Genomic DNA, 19,953 nt, shown 5'->3' with positions numbered 1-19,953 from the left:
CGGGCCCCCTCCCACGGGAGCCGCGCCAGGTCCCAGCCAGAGCCGGGCGGGATCGCTATTGTTTTTGGCGAGAACATAAATCCCCGCGCCGACCCTCTGCGCACCCAGGTTTCCTCCCGGAGGCCATTCGGTTTCCTCTGAGGCCCTATATAGAGGCCCTGGGCCCAGGCTGGAGAGAGGCGCGCGTTCGCTCCGGCCTCACGGACAGGCCCGGACTCGGCGCGCCTCTCGCCCTCAGGTCTCTGCAGCCGGCGGCGTCCGGGGAGGTGAGAGGGGAGAATTTCTCCCGGGTGCGAGGAGCAGGGGAGGCGGGAGCGCGCGGGGGCCAGGACGCGGAGGAGGAGGAGGAGGATCCGCTTCTCCGGGGTTTCCCTGACGCCAGCAGCAGCGCCCGGCGCGCGCGCCCCGCGCCCGTCCTCGGCTCCGGGGAGAAGGGGGAGGGGAGCGGGCGGCAGCCGGGATTGGAGCTGCGGCGGGCCGCGCGCGGAGCAAGGCGGTGCGGGCGAGGGAGGCGCGCGCCTGCGCGTGCGCGGGGGTGCGCGCCCCGGGTCCCCGCCCCCCACCCCCGCCGCCCGCGGTCTCCGCCCACCTCGCGCTGGTGTGTGGAGCCGGAGTCGGCGGCGGGTGGCGGCGCCTGGAACCTGGAGACCGACCCCCCCCCGCCCCGGAATGTACTGACTCCCCCCTCTCGGCTCTCCTCCCTCTCCGCCCCCCTGCAGGAGGGAGGCGCCCCCGAGTCTCCCCTCCCGCGAGAGGGGCCGCGCGGGCCGGGCCGGGCCGGGCTGGAGCAGCGGCGGCGGCGGCCGCGGGAGCCGAGCCTGCAGCGAGGGACCGGCTGAGGCGCGCGGGAGGGAAGCAGGCGAGGGCTCCGCGGCGCTGCCGCCGCCGCCGCAGCCGCCGCCGCTCGCGGGGAAGAGATGGCGGCGGAGCGGGGAGCCCGGCGAGTCCTCGGCACCTCCTCCTTCTGGCTCTGCTGCCTGCTGCTGCTCGCGCGCTGGGCGTCGGGCGCCGCGGCCGCCAGGAGCGGCTCCCCGCCGCAGTCCCCAGGTAAGCGGCGGCCGAGGCGCGGGCCGGGGCGGCGCGGGGTGGGGGCGGGGGCGCGGCACCGGCACCGGCGGCCGCGGTGTTTTTGTTTAGGATCCAGGAGCAAACGTGCAGGAACTTCTCTGCCTCGTCTCGGGTTGCGGAGGAGAAAGGGGGTCGCGCTGGGTGGAGAGTGAGGTGGGCCGGCGGGGGCGCCCCGAGGGAGGGGCGGCCGTGGGGGCGCGGCGGGGGCTCCGGGGTCTAGTTCTGCGCTTTGTACCCGGAGGCAGGTTCACCCCTCGCCTCCCTCCCCTCCCCCAGGCTCATCCCACTTGTAAGAGTGGGACATTCTTGTGCTCACACAAGCACCAGTAGAGGCCACTACACACCTCATTAAATAAACAATCGTACGGGCGATTCATTAATTTTCAGGAATGGAAGGGGGAGGGGGGCTTGAACTTCGCATTCCCTGGCCAGGGATTTCCCAGCTGAAGTCCCTGGGAAGGCTGGCTCATCTCGAAGGTATCCTGGTGCGAAATTGTAGCCCCGAGGCCGCGGAGAGAGAGGGTGTCAGAGGGACACAATTGTCCCCTCATAGCCAGTGGTGTTGACTTAACGATGAGGGCGCCTTGGAGAACGGCTCCAAGTGATTATATCTGTTAATGTTTCCGTTATGAAAATGCTGCTTCTTTCCTGGGGATTACAACTATATTTACAGCCCGTTAACTGCTCTTAACCTAGGGAATTGTCTAGGCATCGGATTTTAAGTACTTGTACGTTGTTTTCAAGTGGCAATATTTAAATATATTTAGCCACAAAAGCCATTTTCAGGTTTTTTATATGATAGATTATTGAAAACACTTGCATTCCTGGTTATTTAAGGGGACCAATTAACAAAACGCCAGACCTGCCCATAGAGACCTTACAGTGTAATTGAGGAGCAGAACCCACTCAGCAGTTGAAGGCAAATTAGCATATAATCTGTTTAAATTGTTTGACCAAGGTGGTGTGTCATAAAACTTGACAACTTTCACCTACTTGTGTGAGAGCTGAAATTTTTGTATTTGGAAGTCGTCAGGCACAGTGGCAGCTTCCAGTCACTACTATTACTTGTTTTTCCTGGGTTTATATTTAAAATCACACTGCAGTATACTTGGCTGATTAAAAACTTTCTTTTGATTTTCTTAGAGTATACATAGCACATGGCTTTTGCCAAAATTAAAAGCTTTAAACCTGAACGAGCCACTGGGGATTATCAAAGCATCTATGCATACAATAGTGTACTGGTATCAAACTTGCATGTTCATCCTACCCAGAATACACATGTTGGTCCTGAAATGTAGGTAACTGATCCAGCTCTTTCTGTGCTTGTGGATGGGCAAGAAAAATGTAAGAAGTTCTCTCTTCTCCTAATTCTATATGTGGAATTTTATATGTGGCTCATCATGTTGTGTATGTGTTAGGTAGTTGGTAGAGTTTCTGATAAAAATATTGTCAGTAATTTTGTAAGTAGAGCGTAGTAATTTTATCACTTAGGTTCATAAAAATAATCAGTCTCTTAGAAAGTGGTCTTAACATCTATTTCAACATTAATTCAGTTGATGGGCATTTACTTTTGCACTGATGAGAAGTGCAAGGCAGGGCTGAAATGTGGGCTCTGCCTTCATGGAGTTTGTAGTCTGGCATGTGGGTAGGAAAGATAGCCATTCAACTGCTAATTACATAGTAATTAAGTTCTGACAGGCGCTACCATGGAGACAAGTCGGTTTTGAGAAATCATTTACTGCAGGTGCCTAACCTAACCTGGGTGTCATGGTGCCTCAGAAGTGAGATCTGAGTAGGAATGGAGGTGAGGAGACCTGCAGCTAACTAGTGGTATAGCTGGGTCTAGAACACAGGTCTCAATCTCTGCAGAGTGCTCTCCACAAACCATCCTGCCTCATTGCAGAAGGGAAAGGAGGGGCTGGTCAGTTCTTTCACAAGCTGCAGAGACGTCAAGGGAATTGAGCAGGGAGTAAATGGCAACTGGAACAAGCTGTCAGTAAACTAGGTGCCATTTGTCAGTGGCTTAAATTTTTAATTTTTGTAGAGGGGTTAGACTCAGACACCTTTCTGTTAAGGGATTACAGTGAGTAGGTGATAGGAAATGGAGATATTTGGTAGTAAAGGAGAAAGACAGTGTGGGACAGGGATAAATGGGGTGTTTTTCCAGCATAAGGAAGATGTGTAGACATGGGGAGGTGGAGGAAAGAGGCGAGGGAAGGACTAGTGATAGAAAATGGGCAGCAGAGGTGGAGGGTTGGAAATGATTAGGCACACAGGGTGGTGTTAGGAAGGAAAGGCAGATTACTGGGCAGATACGGAGGGACCTAGGGAAAGATGACAGAGCAGCCCATGCAGCGCAGGTCTCTCTAATCAGAGGAAAGGGATTAAGGAATGGTGGTACCAGTGGTGGGAATTGGGATACAACGGTGTAGACAGTTAGGAAGACAATGTTGAGAGCTTATTTGAAATCAGTTTGAATCTGAAGTATACTAGATCAGCTATTTCCACACTTGGAACAGCAACTTTTTGTATCCCAAGAGCAGAATTAGTGAAAAGTTTTAATTCAGTATTGATTGTTTCTGAGTTACATGAAATATGTAGAAATTGTTTTTTTAAACTTTTATTAGAATAATCGAATACCCCATTCAGTTGATCAGATGGCAGAGGAGTGTTTGATGAAATGTCCTAATGACGTTGAGCCTTGACCTAAACTTCGGAGGTGTACCATAGGGGTCGTGTAGCTCTGCTTTTCATTGAAGCTAAAAATCCTCTTGTCAACATCCTGCATAGACAGATGACTGTTTGCCTGAATCATTTGCTTGATGATATGATTCATTACCTCACGAGGCAGTCTATTCCTGTTTTGAGTAACTTCTGTTAGTAAACTTTGCTTTAGTAAACATTTTCTCATCCTTCTTGAATTTTTTTTCTCTTGCCATTTTTGGCACCACCCTAGCTCCTGATTCATCTCTTACGTCTCTGATCAATTCTTCATTTGTTTTCAGGTTTTTCTTTCACCTCCTCATTAAATATTAGTGTCTAAAGTTGATCTCATTCTGTACACTTGTCTTTGGTTGCTCCTGTAAGCTCATGGCCCTCCTAGTCCACTCATCCTCACGTGCCAGTCTGTAGCTTCACTGAAGAGGCGCCTTACGTTACCCAAGACCACAGGTAAACTCATCTTTGCCCTCATTCCCTCTCTCCAGACAGTAACAGACCACTTTCTGTCCCAGGGTTCTCACCATTGTTTGAATGATGGTGTGGGCTTGTTTTCCTTTGTTACCTGCCTTGGACATCACTGTTCACCACTCAACCTGGTGGAGATCTAGAAGTCATCCTGGATGCTCTCCTTTCCTTCTAGCCAATAATTCTGTTTAACTTTTACCTCCTAGCTATTTCTTGAATCATTATCACCCCACTTAGAGTGACAATAGCGGCTCTGTAATTAACCTCTTTATCTCCACTGTTACCTTCTAGAAGTCTGTTCTCCTGCTGGAGTGAGCTGTCTTAGATATTCTTCTGAGAATGCCACTCTCCTACATACAGCCTCTTAATAATTAGTGTTCCACAGCTTGAGCGTTAGAGTCTAAACTCTGCATGGACATCATGAGGCTGTTTATGTTCTCTACCACTATCCTGCACTCCCAGTTGAAAGCCTCGTCTCTTGACACCTCTAAGATGTCCCTGGCGCTCCACCACTCCAGGTTACTGCAGAGTTTCAGGTCTCCACACCTTTGCACATGCTGTTCTTTCTTCCCGTTAATGCCACTTCCCACCCTGGTCACCTCTGAAACGCCTCCTCTCTGTCCAGTGAATTTTTTCTCCCCCTGGCACCCTCCCTCAGAGCTTGTGTCTTCATTCTCTGTGTTCCCAGAGCTTTCTGAGTCTTTTTCATCTAGTGTTACTTTCTCGTCCCCTTTGCCAGTCAAACCTCTTGAGGATTTGGACTTTCCTTACCTGGGGTAGCATAATTGTCTGTCACAGAGAGATCACCAGTACTTGTTTATCGAATGAATATTGAATTGCTTTTGGTTTTAACCCCCCCGACTCGGGTCTTACGGCACAATTCTGATTCCTTTATATGATAGTCTGTCATATGTCTGATGACAGCATTTGTGTGTCTGTTGCTCTCCTTTCTAAGTCAGTCGTCCTAATTCCTTCAGGCTTTCTTCATGTTACTTTGTTTTGTGACCTTTTGTGAGTTTTGTCATCTTCTTCTGGGTATGCTGCAGTATTAATATTTATTAGTTTTGTCATCTTTGGAACAACCAGTGATCGTACTAATTTGTCTGTAATTAGGGACTGATGCTCTGCGCTGCCTGCCTAACCAGCTGAGGTGTAAAAGAATTCACAGATTTCCAGGATGGATATTCAGAGGAGATAAGTGTGACTGCTTTTAGTAAACCATATGAAAATTAATACATGATGTGGGATAGTGCAGAAAAGACTTACATGAAGGCAGAGGATTGGAATATGACTCGGTTCTACACATTCCCACAAATCCGGGGGCTCTAGGCAGGCAAGAATAAAACCTTGCTTACCAGAGTTGCCAAAAGAATAAAATGCAAAATTGCTTGTAAACTGTAAAGTTCAGTACCTGTGTAGAATGGTTTTAACATTCTCTGTGAACTTAAAAATATACTACAATTCTCATAAATTTTTTCAAAGTGAAGGTTTTTTTCCTGTGATCATTGTTAGTTTCTTTGTGAGTTTTCTCTATGTTAATATAAAATATTGGAGTAACTTTAATCTCACAATGTGGAAGCTCTGTTTATCTGTTTTAATAGTCTTTTCTCCCAAACCCTTCATTTTATTACCGAGTTTTTGTCTGGTTCCATGCTGTTGGTAGGCGCTTTGGCTTCTAGGTAAAACTGCATCGACAACAGAACAGTCAGGGGAAATGACTGCAGGTGAGATCACATTGACCAGAGAGCTGGTGACATGAGGAAAAGTCTTGTGTTTATGATTTTCAAAAATTGACTTAGTCATGGGACACAGGCCAGTGAAAGATGACATTAAAATATAACCTGGATTTTGGATTCATTTAGAGTTTTTTGACTAAAAATTTTGGAAATAGAGACAAAAAATTTAATTTACACCCGCTGGTATAATTTTGGTGTATTTCTTTCTAGCTGCTGTTATGTGGCACACCATTTTTACACTGTAATCATGGTGTCTGTACAACTTTACATGCACATTATGCTGTTTTTCTTTGTTGCCACACTATCTTTAAATCAGTTTACTTTTAAAAATTTATTTGAAAATACTTAAATACATGTTTGAAGTAAGAAATATATAGATGTACATAAAGTAAAACTTCCACCAACAAATCCTTTTTTAACCTGTAAATAACTGCTCTTAATGCTTTCCTTCTGCTCTCACATGTGTGTGTATGGTTTTTTTTTTTTTTAATACATAAGCAGGCTCATGCTGCCTGTTGTTTTTCAGCTTGTTTTTCACCTAACACTGCACTGGAGATCCTTCCATGACAGTGTGTATAGATTTTCCTTAATGTATAATAAGAATAGTCCAGGGAATGCATATGATATTAATAGCAGCCTCACTGAGCTGTAGGCACTGTACCAAGCTCTGTTACATGCATCTAATCCTTTATACCACCCTGTGAGGAAGATGGTCCTGTCTCCCCATTCTACAGGTGAGGTAACTGAGTCTCAAGTGACTTACCTCACAGCTCTCCTGGCAAAACTGGCATTCTGATCCGGTTTCTGCAGGGCCGCAGCCTGGGCTCTTTACTATACTGCATGCTGGTGCTGATGATTATTCTCCTTTTGTCGATGTTGATTTCAGTATTTTGCCCCCGTAAAGAATGCTGTAATGAACATCTTCCTGCATATAGTCTTTTCCCTTCATGTTTTGGATTTCCAGCATGGGATTATTGGTGAAAAGATAATCTTTGTGTGTATGTGAGAGTCAGGGTTCCATTTACTGTAGAACAGTAATGGTATCATTAAGAGTAATACTATTGACTAGTACTTTTACTGCTTTTTCAAGGTAGTTTCATCTTTAATTGTGAACTTAAGGCTGTTATTTTAAAATGCAGGTCCCATAGCTTCTCTGTTTCATCTGTTAACTGGAGGGATTAATTAATTATCTAATTAATAGGTAATCTCAAAGTTCCCTTCTACCTCCAGGTTTCTATAACTTATAAAACCTTTAAAATTGAGTAGTGGATTTATCTCATCTAAATGATCTCTGTTCATTTCTTGCGTTTGAACACTGATTGCTTCTGTTCTTTGATTCAAGAATTATCTTCTATCACTCTCTTAAAGCCCAAGTTACTGTACATCTTTTTTTTTCTGCTGTGAAGTTGGATGTGATTGAGAAAATCTTTTAAATTGCTTGTAAATGATCGTGTATGGTTTTACTTTATATGTGTAAAAATAGCTTTAAGGCTGACTTCAAGAAATGAAGCTTCAGTGTTAAGCAGTTGTGAGATGTTTTAAGTTGCAGTATTACTTAAAAGATTAGATGCTCCTAGGCTTGTAAAGGATGTAAAGTAAACTGACCCAGTTCCAGATCTAGCTGAAATAAGCAGATTTTGGTCTTCCTTTTGACTCCCTGTGTACAGAGAGAGGGGAGCGAGAGAAGTGGTAGTTAATACATGTTTTCTTTTACTGAAGTCAGTACTTGAATTCTTGTTAAGGAGTTAGCAGTTGGGCTGTCTGAAATGCAGATTGTGTGTCTTTGCTTTTCCTATTAAAAACAGACATAACCTTTTAAAAAATTGTTTTATAGCAAGAAATTTAAAATTAAATTTTCCAGGGGGAAGGGTATATATAACTCAGTGGTAGAGGTGTGTGCTTAGCATGCACGAGGTTGTGGGTTCAATCCCCAGTACCTCCATTAAAAAAAAAAGTACTTTAAAAAAACTTAATTACCACCTGCCCCCCAAAAAAGCCCAAACCAAAAAATTTTTAATTTTCCAGTCATTTGGACTAAGATTTTAGTTTTTAACTTTGGCAAGTTGCTAACACGTTACCTCCGAGGGCTTATTATGCACAGTTACGCACCATGGGGATACCGAGATGAGTTAGACGTGTTTTCTTTCCCTGGGAAGCCTTGGCCTGCTAGCAGAGATGAACCAGGCCCGTGGATAATAGGTAACTTGATATGGACAGAGAAGGTGTCATAACTGCTGTAGGTGGAAAACAAATTCTGGAATCGTTGTGTTACTGTTGAGTAATAGTGCTGCTTTTCTCAGAATTTTGGTCATGTCATCCTTTAGTCCTAACTTAGTTTTACCAAGTCAGTAGACTAGAACTCTGAGAAGGAGTTATTTTTCATTTTCTCTAAGTGAAATGATTACTGGAATGTCTGAATGTATGAGAATGCTAATAATGGAGCCATCTAAATGTGCAGCTACTTCCATGTCTTCGGGAAATCCGGAGATGGATTGTGCAGGTTTTCAGGATTTATTACTGGTCAGTAATAGCCAGTAAAACTGAGGAGTCCTGAGCAGAGTGATTTTTAAAATGATACCATGTGGAAACTGAATACAGAATATTTGTTTTTCAGCTGCAGAGTGAGTAAAAAAAAAAAATCACCAAGATATATCTTTATATATAAGGTCTAGTTAAGGCGATGGCATTATTTACAAATCCAAGGGATAGAATAACAAATTATACATTATATTTATAATTTTTTATTCATAGCATAATTTTTAATGTAATAACTAATATTTGAGGATCTTTTTGGTTAATTCTTAAAAGCTTTTGAAGTTTGAGATGGGGTTAGTAGTTGTTTTAAATTTACATAGTGTTACGTATCCAGGAGGGTGTGTATACACTTCTTATTATGGCGATAATTCCTTTATCAATAGCACCCCCGCCCACGTAGAACTCAACCATCATGTGCCTTCATCTCCAGAATATAACTGGAGACTAGGGAATATGAGGAATAATTTTCAAAGTCTACACATCATAGTGGATAAGTTTCTCAGGGTCCCAGTGGTACTTGTTTAGAGCCTATAGCCTTTAATTTACATGCATTTCTAACAAACTATATTGTCTGATTGCTAAGCCCATAGCTGATCAGAAGTGATAGAAAGACTGTCTAGGAAATACCTGCCAACAACAGCAGTTAGTCCCCTTTATGAGGAAGAAGATTTAAAACAAACATAAGAACACAGGATCTTTCCTGAAACAGAAATCATTGTCTCAGCCAGGCTGAGGAAAGCTGCTTCGCCTCTGCAGCCACTGCTAGTGGGTGCTGCCCGCCCTTGGCCCTTTCTTTGGCCCCTCCTACTCTAGATGGGAAGAAACATCGTCCCTCAGAAATCCCTGGAGTCTCATCTCACCTCAAATTAGTACGAGTCCAGGTTGACACCTGAGGTGGGAGAGAAGGAACTGTGATTAGGAAGGGACATGAGGTGGCAGGGCGGGGTTCCTTGTCTGCTGGTCCCACCTTCCTAGCCAAGGAATCTGCCTTTATTAGCAGCATCTCCAACCCTGATGCTAAAACATGTTTGTGAGTTTTAAGTCTGGGGGTAAAACTGTTGGTTTGACTTTGGAAAATTTAAAATATTTTAAAATTTCAAACAATATGTAAGATAAAAAAGTGAGAGAATACTTCTCAGACAGTCACTTTTAATAATAGCTATAGACTTTTTTATATATACAATTAAATATTTAAAATGTATAGTACATACAGGTGTAACGAAACTAAAAAGTGGGGCTGTGTTGTGCATACTGTTTTCCAGCTTGTTTTGGGACATCTTCCCACGTGAATGCATATAAATTGATTGCAGCTGTTTTGATGGCCATATGGTATTTTATAGATATATCATAATTTATTCTCTTTTGATGCTCCCAAATTTTTTTATTGCAGACATATGCAGTGAACCCACTTTTACAAATGTCTTTGTGCACATGTTCAAATATACTATAGAATAAGTTTGTAAATGTGGAATTGCAGGGTAAAAGAGCATGTGTGTTGAAATTTTCACTAGTTACTTCTGAATTGTTCTGCAAAAAGCAGATTTCTCCTATCAACAGCAAGTGAGAGAGTGCCTGTTTCCCCACATCTTTGCCAGCGTATTATTTTCAGACCTCAAGAGTCTTTGCCAGTTTGATAGATGAAAAAACTATGTCTCCTTAAGTTTTATATTTTAAAATTATTAATGGAGTTGAGCATCTTTCAGATTTTTATTAATGGTTTATAGTATGTCTGAGAATTGTCTGTTTGTGTCTTGTTCATATTCCTGTTTTCTTTCTTGAATCAGTGGTTCATCTATAATGTAAATTAAACAATATAGTCAAGATAGGAACAATTTAGAACTATAACTGTCAAAACTCCGATGGGTACTTGTGGTTTTTCATGTGATGAGAAGCACACTGAGTAATCAAGGTGATCTGCTTACCTGACTTCTAACCACCGCTCATGTTCCCTTGATGTGGATCCATAAGCTTTCAGACTCTTCTATTTCGAAGGAAAAAAAAGTTAAGTATTTTACTCATTGATTTGAATGAAAAATAGGAATTGGAACAGGTACTACTACCCCCTACCTCTTTTAAGACAGGATGGGCAGCTTTAGCTTAGAGGAAGTTCAGTTAATCAAATGCTTGAATGCCAGTTTGGTTCAAGAGACTGAGGTGGTTTCAAGTGAAAAATGGATTCAGGATGCAACAGGAAGCAGGTGTAAGGGACAGAAAGTGATTTCCATTTTTGAATGCCTTGAGCCTGAGATGCCAGCAGAACATCTCTGTAAAGGTGATATAGAACTGGGGCTCCGATGAGAGGTCTGTCTAGACCTCTGGCTAGAAATGTAGATTCAGGAATTATCTGATGGAGGTGATAGTTCAAACCGTGAGACTAGATCATATCACTGAGGGACGAAAAAGAAAACCTAGGGAAAAGACTTGAACACTCACCCATCTTTGGGTGTCCAAAGGAAGGAAACATTTACTCTGTCTGCAGAAGTAGATAAGTACCTAGAATCAGAGCTGTGTAAAATGGTCAAGTTCATTTTGCCTCTGGATATTTTATTCAGAAACATCTGTGTGTGATAGTGCCAAAATGATGTTTGTTCTTTTCCCATACCTCTGTGTGCATGGCGTGGCTCTGGGTTAGAGTGCTAGGCGGGGAGAGGGAAGGCTTACAAAGACAATTGTGAACAACTCTTGACTATAAATAACATATGTAATAACCTGCCACTACTGAACTGAGGTAAACGATGAGTGCTGATGTGCAGTTAGTGTGCCCATGCTTAGAACAGAATCTGGCTTGTCTTAATCGCTCATTAAATGTAAACTGTTGTTATTTTTATTATTATAAACTGGATGAAGAGGCTTCCTAAAAATACATGAAAATTGGATAACGCTTATGTAATTTGGTTTATATTATCTGATGACTGTGTGTAATTAGATTGTTAAACGAGTGAGCTTATGTGGAGAAGGATAAGGATTTGTTTAGTTTGGAGTATTTGGTTAATAAGTTTCTTTGAGGAAGTCGGGTTTGAGCTGATTTTGAAAGCATGAGTAGGCTTTTGAGATGGGCAGATTTTTCTGGCAAAGAGAATGAAAGGAAGATCAGTGTGAGTTGAGGCAGAATAAAGGCCAAAGCAACAAAAATGTTCTTGATCAGTAAACTGTTTCTTGAAAGGCTCACTTTCGTTATTCTAAAATTTATCATTTGTTATGAAATGGAGAGCTGATTATTAGATGATGAAATCATAGGCCAGATAGTCTTTTAAAGGTTGTGATACTAGAAAAGAAGCTGGAGGTAGTGCTTGTTCCAACTTTTAATGCCCGAAAATTAACCTTGCTACATACTTGCTTCTTCTTAAGACTTCATTTATTTTCTGTTAGACGTTGTGGATATCTTTTATGAAACATTGATTTCGCTCAAAGCTGCAGAAATAAGCTTCAGGATAATGTGTATTGGGAAGTTCTGAGGAATTAATTTTTATGAAGAAATCCTTATTTTTTTAAAAATTTGGAAGCTTTGTGGAAAAGTGAATTTCCTTCTTCAGAATAGGTGTATTTTTTAGAGATTTTGCAGTTTCAGAATCAGCCTTATGTATCAGTCATTAAAATTTGTGGGTAAGAAGTATAACGTGGTATTTACTTGGTTGTTAGTTGCACTTTGTTCAAAATTGCTTTAAAATTCGCCTCTGCATATCATTTGACCTTGATAAAAAAAAATTCCTGTATTAAAATCTTTCTTTCAGAACTCACTGGACAGCTCCCTGCCTCCTCCAGATTTAATGTGGTACACAATATTAATGTCTACTAGGTACTCTCACTTTAAAAAAATCTATGTTTTTAGAATTTGTGTGTGTGTGTATTTTGAGATTTAGAAATTTCTCCAGGATATGGATAGATGGAAGTTTATTCACTGATTTTTTTCTTTTTAAAAACTGATACAGTGGAGTTGCATTTTGTATAGGCATTAGATTTAGATTCAGAAAGTAATGTGAAAACTGAATATTACCATTTTCTCTTTTACCATACCTTAGGAAAATCCCACACGGGAGGCTCATATTTCATCTCTCAGTAAGTTGAGCATAGATAGCTTTTCTTCTTAGTGTTGGAACAAATTATTTCTTTTGTTGACTACCAGATGAAGAGAAAAACTTGTATTTATATTGTTCAAAGCCATTTTTTTTAAACTCTAGAATTGAAGCGTGGTGAGATGTTCATACTAAGAGAGGCACACTGGAGCTGAGCTCAGCTGGGAGAACAAGTTCACATCTCATGTTGCATGCTTATACTGAATGGCATGTGAAGTGGCTTGTTGTGTTTAAATTATTTCGTATTCTCTCACGTATGCCTGAATTCATTTAATGTGAAATGTGTGTATGATGTGACTTCTCTAATTTTTTTGTTTTGAACACATACATCTGTTGTAGGGTAGAAAATTTTTCTTCTTTTATTACTTTACTACCTGTACTCTGTTATCTGTTTCTGGAATTCCAGAGATAAGTATATTTGACTTCTTGTCTCTTTACTCTGAAACTTTATTTCTCTCTCTTTTTTTGGTGTGTCAATTTTTGCTTTATGTATTTTGAGGCTATATTGTTAGATGCATACATACTTAGAATTGTTATCTTTCTAATGATTAACGTCTACTTCTTCTGATAACAATATAGCTATATAACCTATCTTTTGGTTAGTGTTGAAGAGTTTCCACACTTTGGTTTTTAGCCATTTTGTAGTATTATATTTCTTTTGTGTATGTAGCATATTGTTAGGTTTTCTTTTTTATTTAGACTGACAATTTTTGTCTTTTTTCTAAAGCTCTTTGTCTATTTACATTTAATGTAATGACTGATCTAATTTGGCTTTAAATCTTCCATTTTTATATTTGCTCTATATCTATGATTTTCAGAAATCTGACTGTGATGAGCCTAGTTCTGATTTTCTTTGTATTAGTCCTGCATGTAGAGTTTCCTGTCTCTCTGGGATGATTACTTTTCATCAATTTTGGAAAGTTCTTGGCCATTATCTCTTCAAATATTTCTTCTTCCCCATTGGGGTTTAGTTCACTTAAGCTTCTTTGAATCCTCATCATTCTGATGGGTTCAGAAAAGCTATGGTTTCTGTAGTTTATCTGCCCTGTTTTGGTTGTTAGGGTAAGAGCAACAGTCTCTTGTGACTTTCTGCATTCTGCCAGAGACAGCACTTCATTTATTGATTTCTTAATTTCATTTACTGTATTTTTCAAATCTAGAAAGTCTGTTCTGTTTTCTTTTATAGTTTCTAGGTCTCTGCTGAAATTTTCCGTACTATATCTTTATTCCTTTAACCCTTCCATTACATGTGTTACCACTGAGCTGTACCCAACCCCCAGATTATTGCATGAGGGTTTGCCTTTGTCTGGTTCTCCTGGTTTTGGGGTTTTGTGTCTTTATGTGCTTGTTTATTTCTGATTGAGTGCCAGACATTCTTTGTGAAAAATTACAGAAATAATCTGAATGCTACTGTCTTCTACTAGAAAAGGTTTACCTTTGCTTATCTTCTGGTACGTGGTTATTATAAAGCCACTAACAATCTCAGATCACTTTAATCCCTTCAGGGATTGAGATTGTTTAAAACTGGGCTTCAGACTGTATGAGTTGAAATATTTGGTGTTTACCCTTGATTTCCTGGATGTAGCCCTTGAAGGTCCTCATCTACAGCTTAACAGGTTTACCCTCCTCCTGGGGTGAGTGAGGCATGCCCTCACTCCAGTTTTTGTCCTCTCAGGGCTTAAGTCTGTCAAAAGCTGTGCTTGTCTACTCAGCCTCTGCAGCAGTGGTGGCGTTTAGAACCCACAGATACCTCTGGGCAAAAAGCAACTCCAAATACCAGATTTGTTTATTTGGATTTTTTCATTACCTGGATCTTGGTCCCTTAATTCCTCATGACCTCTGTTGCCCTCACACAGATATTTTGTATTTGTCTAGTTTCTTTATTTCTTCTCAGTGGAAGAGTTGGTCCAAACCACTTACTCTGTCATTCTTGGAAGTTAAACTCTTGCAATGCTCCTTTCGTCTTTTCTCTTATGTGTGTCCTATGTGAAATTTTCATGTTTGTTTGTTTTATCGTGTGCAACCTGTGGCTGAAAGCGGTCTGTCCTGATTTCAGGTTATTCTCTTTTCCTTTTTAAAAAAATGTATTCATTTTGTGGGGCAGGTCATTAGATTTGTTTGTTTGTTTTTTAAATGGAGGAACCCAGGACCTTGTACACTCTACCCCTGAGTTATACCCACTCCACCCCCCAGACTATTCTCTTCTCATGTGCATGGTATTCAGTTAAGTTTTTTCAGGATTTCTACAGTTGAGAATTGTAATATTTTGAAATTCTCTCTCCTAGTAAATTTTCCAGGGGAAAAATTTTGCTTCAGTTGATAGAACAATCACTCCTTTAGCTCCTGGGTCTTTTAGAGTATCTATATGGGGAGTAGTTGTGATAATGGGATGGTGTCTGTGTCTGCTCAGTGTTGCTGGTTTGAGGCGGGCTCTTTTTAAACTTGTGTGGGTTCCTATTCTGATGTTTCGAGTCTAGATGAAAGAAGAGACAATTTTAGATTTGGGATAATTTTACTTTGTTAGGTCATTGGTTTGGTGGTTTGCAGGGACTAGGGGCAAGGTATAGTCGGACTGCTATGAAATCGGGAGGTTTACTGCTGCAGGGTTTATGTTTTCAGTGCTGGGGTTAAATTCACAGTTCAGATGCTGGCAGTTGGTTGTGGAGCTAGCAGTAGCAGCCTCTTCTCTTTCCGCTCCTTGTCTCAAAACTTTACTTAGCACAGTATTGGCAATGTGAATACTTTGCCAGGCTCTTTCCTGGAGGCTCCCTAGGCCCACACGTGGTTGGCACTCTTCTGTAATCTTCAGTGGGCTACAGATTTTTCCCCAGGTGCTTTTGTTTTTTTGGGTTTTTAAAAAAATATATTCCTTTGGTTATTTCAGTGGACATTGGGGTGCAGTGTTGGGTAGGCGTTGGTTAATGTTATACATAAGATTGCATTTGCTCTTATGTTATGCATATATAGAGAGTAGGATGGCATGGCTTTTTTTAAAATAAGGAATTCAGAGTTCAATAAGTTAGGTAGGACATGAAACAAAAGTAGAAGTGTTATATATTCATTATGCAACCTTTTACTTAAAGGAAGAAGAATTAGGAATCTGCTTCAGCCTTAAATCTAGAGTTTGCCATTCTGAAAATCTTGCTTTAGAAGTGGTTTGAATAATTAGGTATTGTAGAAGGAGTTAGGAAAGCAGGTAGCTGAGGTCAGAGGTGAACTGGAAAAGAAAATGGCTAGCTGGCTTCATTATGCTGTTTCAGGAAGAACAAGGTTATTTCTGTTATAGACATAAAATGCACTGTAAGAAAGGTTGGCTGTCTTCACTTTACATCCAGAAAGAATAGTGCAATTTAGAGAAAGCTATTTAAATTGAGTCTTCCTGACTAGTATTTTCTTATGATGTAAGTTGATTTTCTTCATATGTTGTTCATCTTGGGTCAAATACATTGTTTCATTTATGTAATGTTAAGCTTGATATGACAAAGAACATTTGCTGCCAGGGTTTCAGTTTTTGATGCGGTGGCTTTCACTCTTATGCAAGTGTTAGAACATCTGGAAGTCGTGATGTGCTTTGTGAGATACTGTGAAGTGCTAATGCCTTTAATTACATTAAACAAATGAAGTATAATACTACAAGCTGTAAATCTGACCTATATGAATGCAGCTCAGCTCGGCTAATGGAAGAAACATCTAATGAGCATTTGCTGTGTACCACAACACAAGGTAACTTCACGATGAAAATGAATCACGGAAGAGGTAGAAGTAGGAAACAGAAGTAAGGTGTTTTCCCCCCTTCCCCAGAACATCAGTGGTCTGTAGAATCTTTTAAGATTAATTTGAGATTCTCACAGGGACTGGTTGATTTAGCCGACGGCAGTGTGCCTCAGTGATTCTTAGAGTGAGGTCACTATTTTTCAGGGCATCCTTACGCGTAAACTGAGAGAGAAACTCTGTGGCCTGGAGGCCTGGGAGTCTGCATTTAAGGAAGCATCTGCGAAATTTCTTACAAAGCTTTACATTGACCGAGAAAACCCAGAATATTGCTTCTGGTTTCAAAAGGAATAGTGTTTTAAAATGAACTTCGTCTCCAAGGGAAAGAGTAGTTCCTATGATGGGGTAGTTGCTGTTTATTCACTTGTATTTAAGAAATATCTTTATAGCTACAAACATTTGCAATTTGAAAAGAATCGCCATTTCTCTGAAAGTCTTTTATTTTGGTTTTTACATGGGAATAATCACATTACATTTAATGGCTTTTCAAATATGAAATTCAATAGGATTTCATCTGTATTAGATTAATGTAATATCTGGAAGATTCAAAATTATAATACATTTTAAAGTTTTGCTTTATTAACTGCTTCAACTTTTGGAAACAGAAACATAAATGAAAGTTAAACTGAAAGTCTTATGTATATAAATTTAAAAAATTTTTTCCTCCAAAACAATGAATTTCAGACTAGTCCATTCTGTAAACTTTTATTGAGTATATGCTGTGTGCCACCTTGTATGTTGGGGCGTTGAGGATGATTCAGACTTAAACCTTGTTTGGTAAAGTTCACTTTAGTGGGACTGAGATAGGGAATATATATATATATAAAAACAGGTGATTTGTGCATTGCCTAATTTTAAATAATTTGAAATTCCAATAAAAGATACTTAAAGAACCTAACCCTTATAATATATGCAAGAAAAAGAAACCCATGTGTGTATCGTGTGTGGAGTTGGTGGTGGTGCCAGTGTCGTCTCACGGCTGTGCAGCTGTCTGGGCAGTCTACAGTGACAACAGGATGATGGGCATGGGGACAAGTCTACAGAGTGGGAAGACATTTAGGTGTAAAATAGAACCTGGTGGTGGATTGGATATTGTGGTGAGAAACATGTCCAAAGATGGTTCCTAAGGCTTTTTAGGATTTGTATCACAGCAGGATGGATGATGGTGTCTTTTGTGGGGAAAGAAGTAAGTTTTGGGGACCAAGAAGAGCTTGAGTTTAATTTTAGACACAGTGAACTTGATATGCCTTTGAGTTATCCGGGGGCAGTTTGTCACATTCTGGAGTTAGTGAAAGATGGGGGCTGTGGGCTTGGGAGTCATCTGCTTAGCAAATGGCAGAGTTGAGAAGGTGGGTCGCTACAGGACAGAAGTGAGTGGAGGAGGAGGAGGAAAACCAGGAGAGGGTTGCGTCATACAAGCCGAGAAAGGTGCGTCAGGCTTTGCTGGCAGACCACGTATGCTGAGAAGTGAAGAATGCCGTTGCCTTAAGCCACCGGGAGTTGTTGCGAACTTACTAAGAGCTTTAAGTGGAATTTGGGAGCAGGTTGAGGGACAAATGGGAAGGGAGGAAATGAAGAGTGTGGAAAGTTCCAGAAATTTGGCTGTGAATGGGGACTACTGAATGTAGTGGTTGAGGTCTAGTGAGAATGGTGTGTGTTTCGTGGGCGAGACTCTTGGACGTATTTAAAAGGCAGTGGAAGACTATTTGAGTGGGGTAGTTTGAATATACAAGGAAAACGAAATAATCAATAATGCAAGTTTCCAGGGAAGGTTGGGAGAATATGGGATTGGTTCTGAGTACACTTAGAAAGATTTGCGGTGGATTAGAGAGGAGGGGGCGGGGGTACTCTTTCACTGCAGGGAAGGAACACCGACCAGGCAATATTCTCAGTAAGGAAGTGAGGCCTCTGCTGTGCACATAGAGGTTTGAACAGCACGAGCTAGTTTTCAGGAGATTTGGGGAGTGAGCTGACCAGAGAGTTTGGATTATCGACACTTTAGCAAGTACTAATATGAGAATAATACCACACTGGATTTAACATGAATTTAAATCCTGTGGAGAGAAGCATTGTTTCCTACGCCTTTCCCACCTCATCTGCCAGGGGCCCATGAGCACAGGTACCTTGGAGATGGTAGGTTCTCAGGAAATATTTGCCCTAACCTCGAGTCTTAAGTGAAAAATACATAAACGGTAACTACTCCTGACCGACTTAAATTTCGTAGACTAAATGATAGAATTAATAAGTGAAGGAAGCCTCTTCCTATAATGGTGTTTAATTCACCATTTCAGCAAATCTCTCCCTGCAGCCTACTAAGCTTTTCTCTTTAATTAAGTACCTGATTTACACAGCAGATTTGCTCATTTGAGGGCTCACTCCATGTCTAAACAGATAAAGGCATAGTTAAGATACATTGTAAATGCAATCGGAATTTCACTGCAGGGCAGTTCACTTCAAGGCATCCATCTCTAAAAACCTGTTGTGTCTGAAAGTGGGGACTTCATAGCCAATTCGCAGTTATTCAGAGGCCAGTTGCGCAGTTTGCTTGTCTCAAGCTCCGGCGGTTCCCTTGTTTCTCCCCTTCTAACCTGTCCCTAGATGTGGGCACTTTGTTATTCTAAGCTTATGCGTAAGGTAAGAAGAAAAGCAGGAAAAGTAGATAAATTAATGACTCAAAAATGAAACATTCTTTTGCCGTTAGTTTTTCTTGTGTCTTATTTCTGTGGTCCATTGGTAGCTGTTAGAGGTGACTGTAATATTCAGGGTAATAAAATGGGTTTTCTGCGTGTGAGGGAAACCCTCATGTTATTTGGATGACAGAGACCACGAGCAGCTCCAGGCAGACCGAACTGCTTCTTTATGTTTAAAGCCCTGGAGGCCCATGGCTCTTCGTGGGCGGGGAGTAGCCCTTTTCTCTGTGCCTGCGTTTACACCCTTCCCCCGTGTGCGGCTGTCCCTTCCGTCAGTCTTACCCATAGCCCCAGGCACCCCCAGTCTCCTCCTCCCCCTCCTTGTTACTGCTCATGGGGATCACTTTGCAAGCATGTGAAGTGTTGTCATCTGGTAACCTGGGCAGAGTAAGACCAAGGTCAGGCAGGGCACAGAGGCCAGATGGAGGAATTCAAATTATGATCACTAGGCCGTGCCCTTCCAGGCACCGGCCTTAACTTTCATCTCTGTATCCTCAGGGCCTGATCCAGTACCTGGTATATATTACGTCTCCAGAAATATCTCCTTTTAGAATGAAAGTCTCTTTCGAAATTACAGTCATAGGAGGAATTATTTATCTTTCTGCTTTTATAGATGAAAAACGTGAGGCTTAGATTCAGTAGCAGCTATTTGCATTCCTCTGATGTAGCTAATTATCCTTCAGATCATACAGAGAGGTAAGTGGATGTAATATACAGTGCCACCCTTTCAAGAATCCCAAGTTAAATAGAAAGCCAGTCAGCCACTTATCTCGCAGCTTTTGTGTGTATGTGTAGGTAGGCAGGTTGAGTTTGGTGGTGGTGGTTTTTGTTTCGTTTTGCTCTTAGTGCCTGTATTTTCTGGATACTGTGATTTGGCAGATACAGAGTTGCAGA

The 19,953-nt window shown here is 41.5% G+C and overlaps 1 protein-coding gene across 4 annotated transcripts in view; it reads left to right on the top strand.

The window, feature by feature from the left end:
• The first annotated feature begins 782 nt into the window (after positions 1-782).
• Positions 783-19,953, top strand: part of NEO1 (neogenin 1) — a 157,995-nt gene continuing 138,824 nt past the window's right edge. For all 4 annotated transcript variants that reach the window (XM_072951072.1, XM_072951073.1, XM_072951075.1 and 1 more), the window contains exon 1: positions 783-1,047. In XM_072951072.1, coding sequence (XP_072807173.1) covers positions 918-1,047 — 130 coding nt within the window. In that variant the 5' untranslated portion in view covers positions 783-917. The remainder of the gene's footprint in view (positions 1,048-19,953) is intronic.

The sequence above is a fragment of the Vicugna pacos genome, chromosome 27 (genome assembly GCF_048564905.1).
Source record: "Vicugna pacos chromosome 27, VicPac4, whole genome shotgun sequence".
Lineage (NCBI taxonomy): Eukaryota > Metazoa > Chordata > Mammalia > Artiodactyla > Camelidae > Vicugna > Vicugna pacos.
The sequence above is the reverse complement of the archived record's forward strand: the minus strand, read 5'-3'. Positions and strand labels throughout refer to the sequence as shown.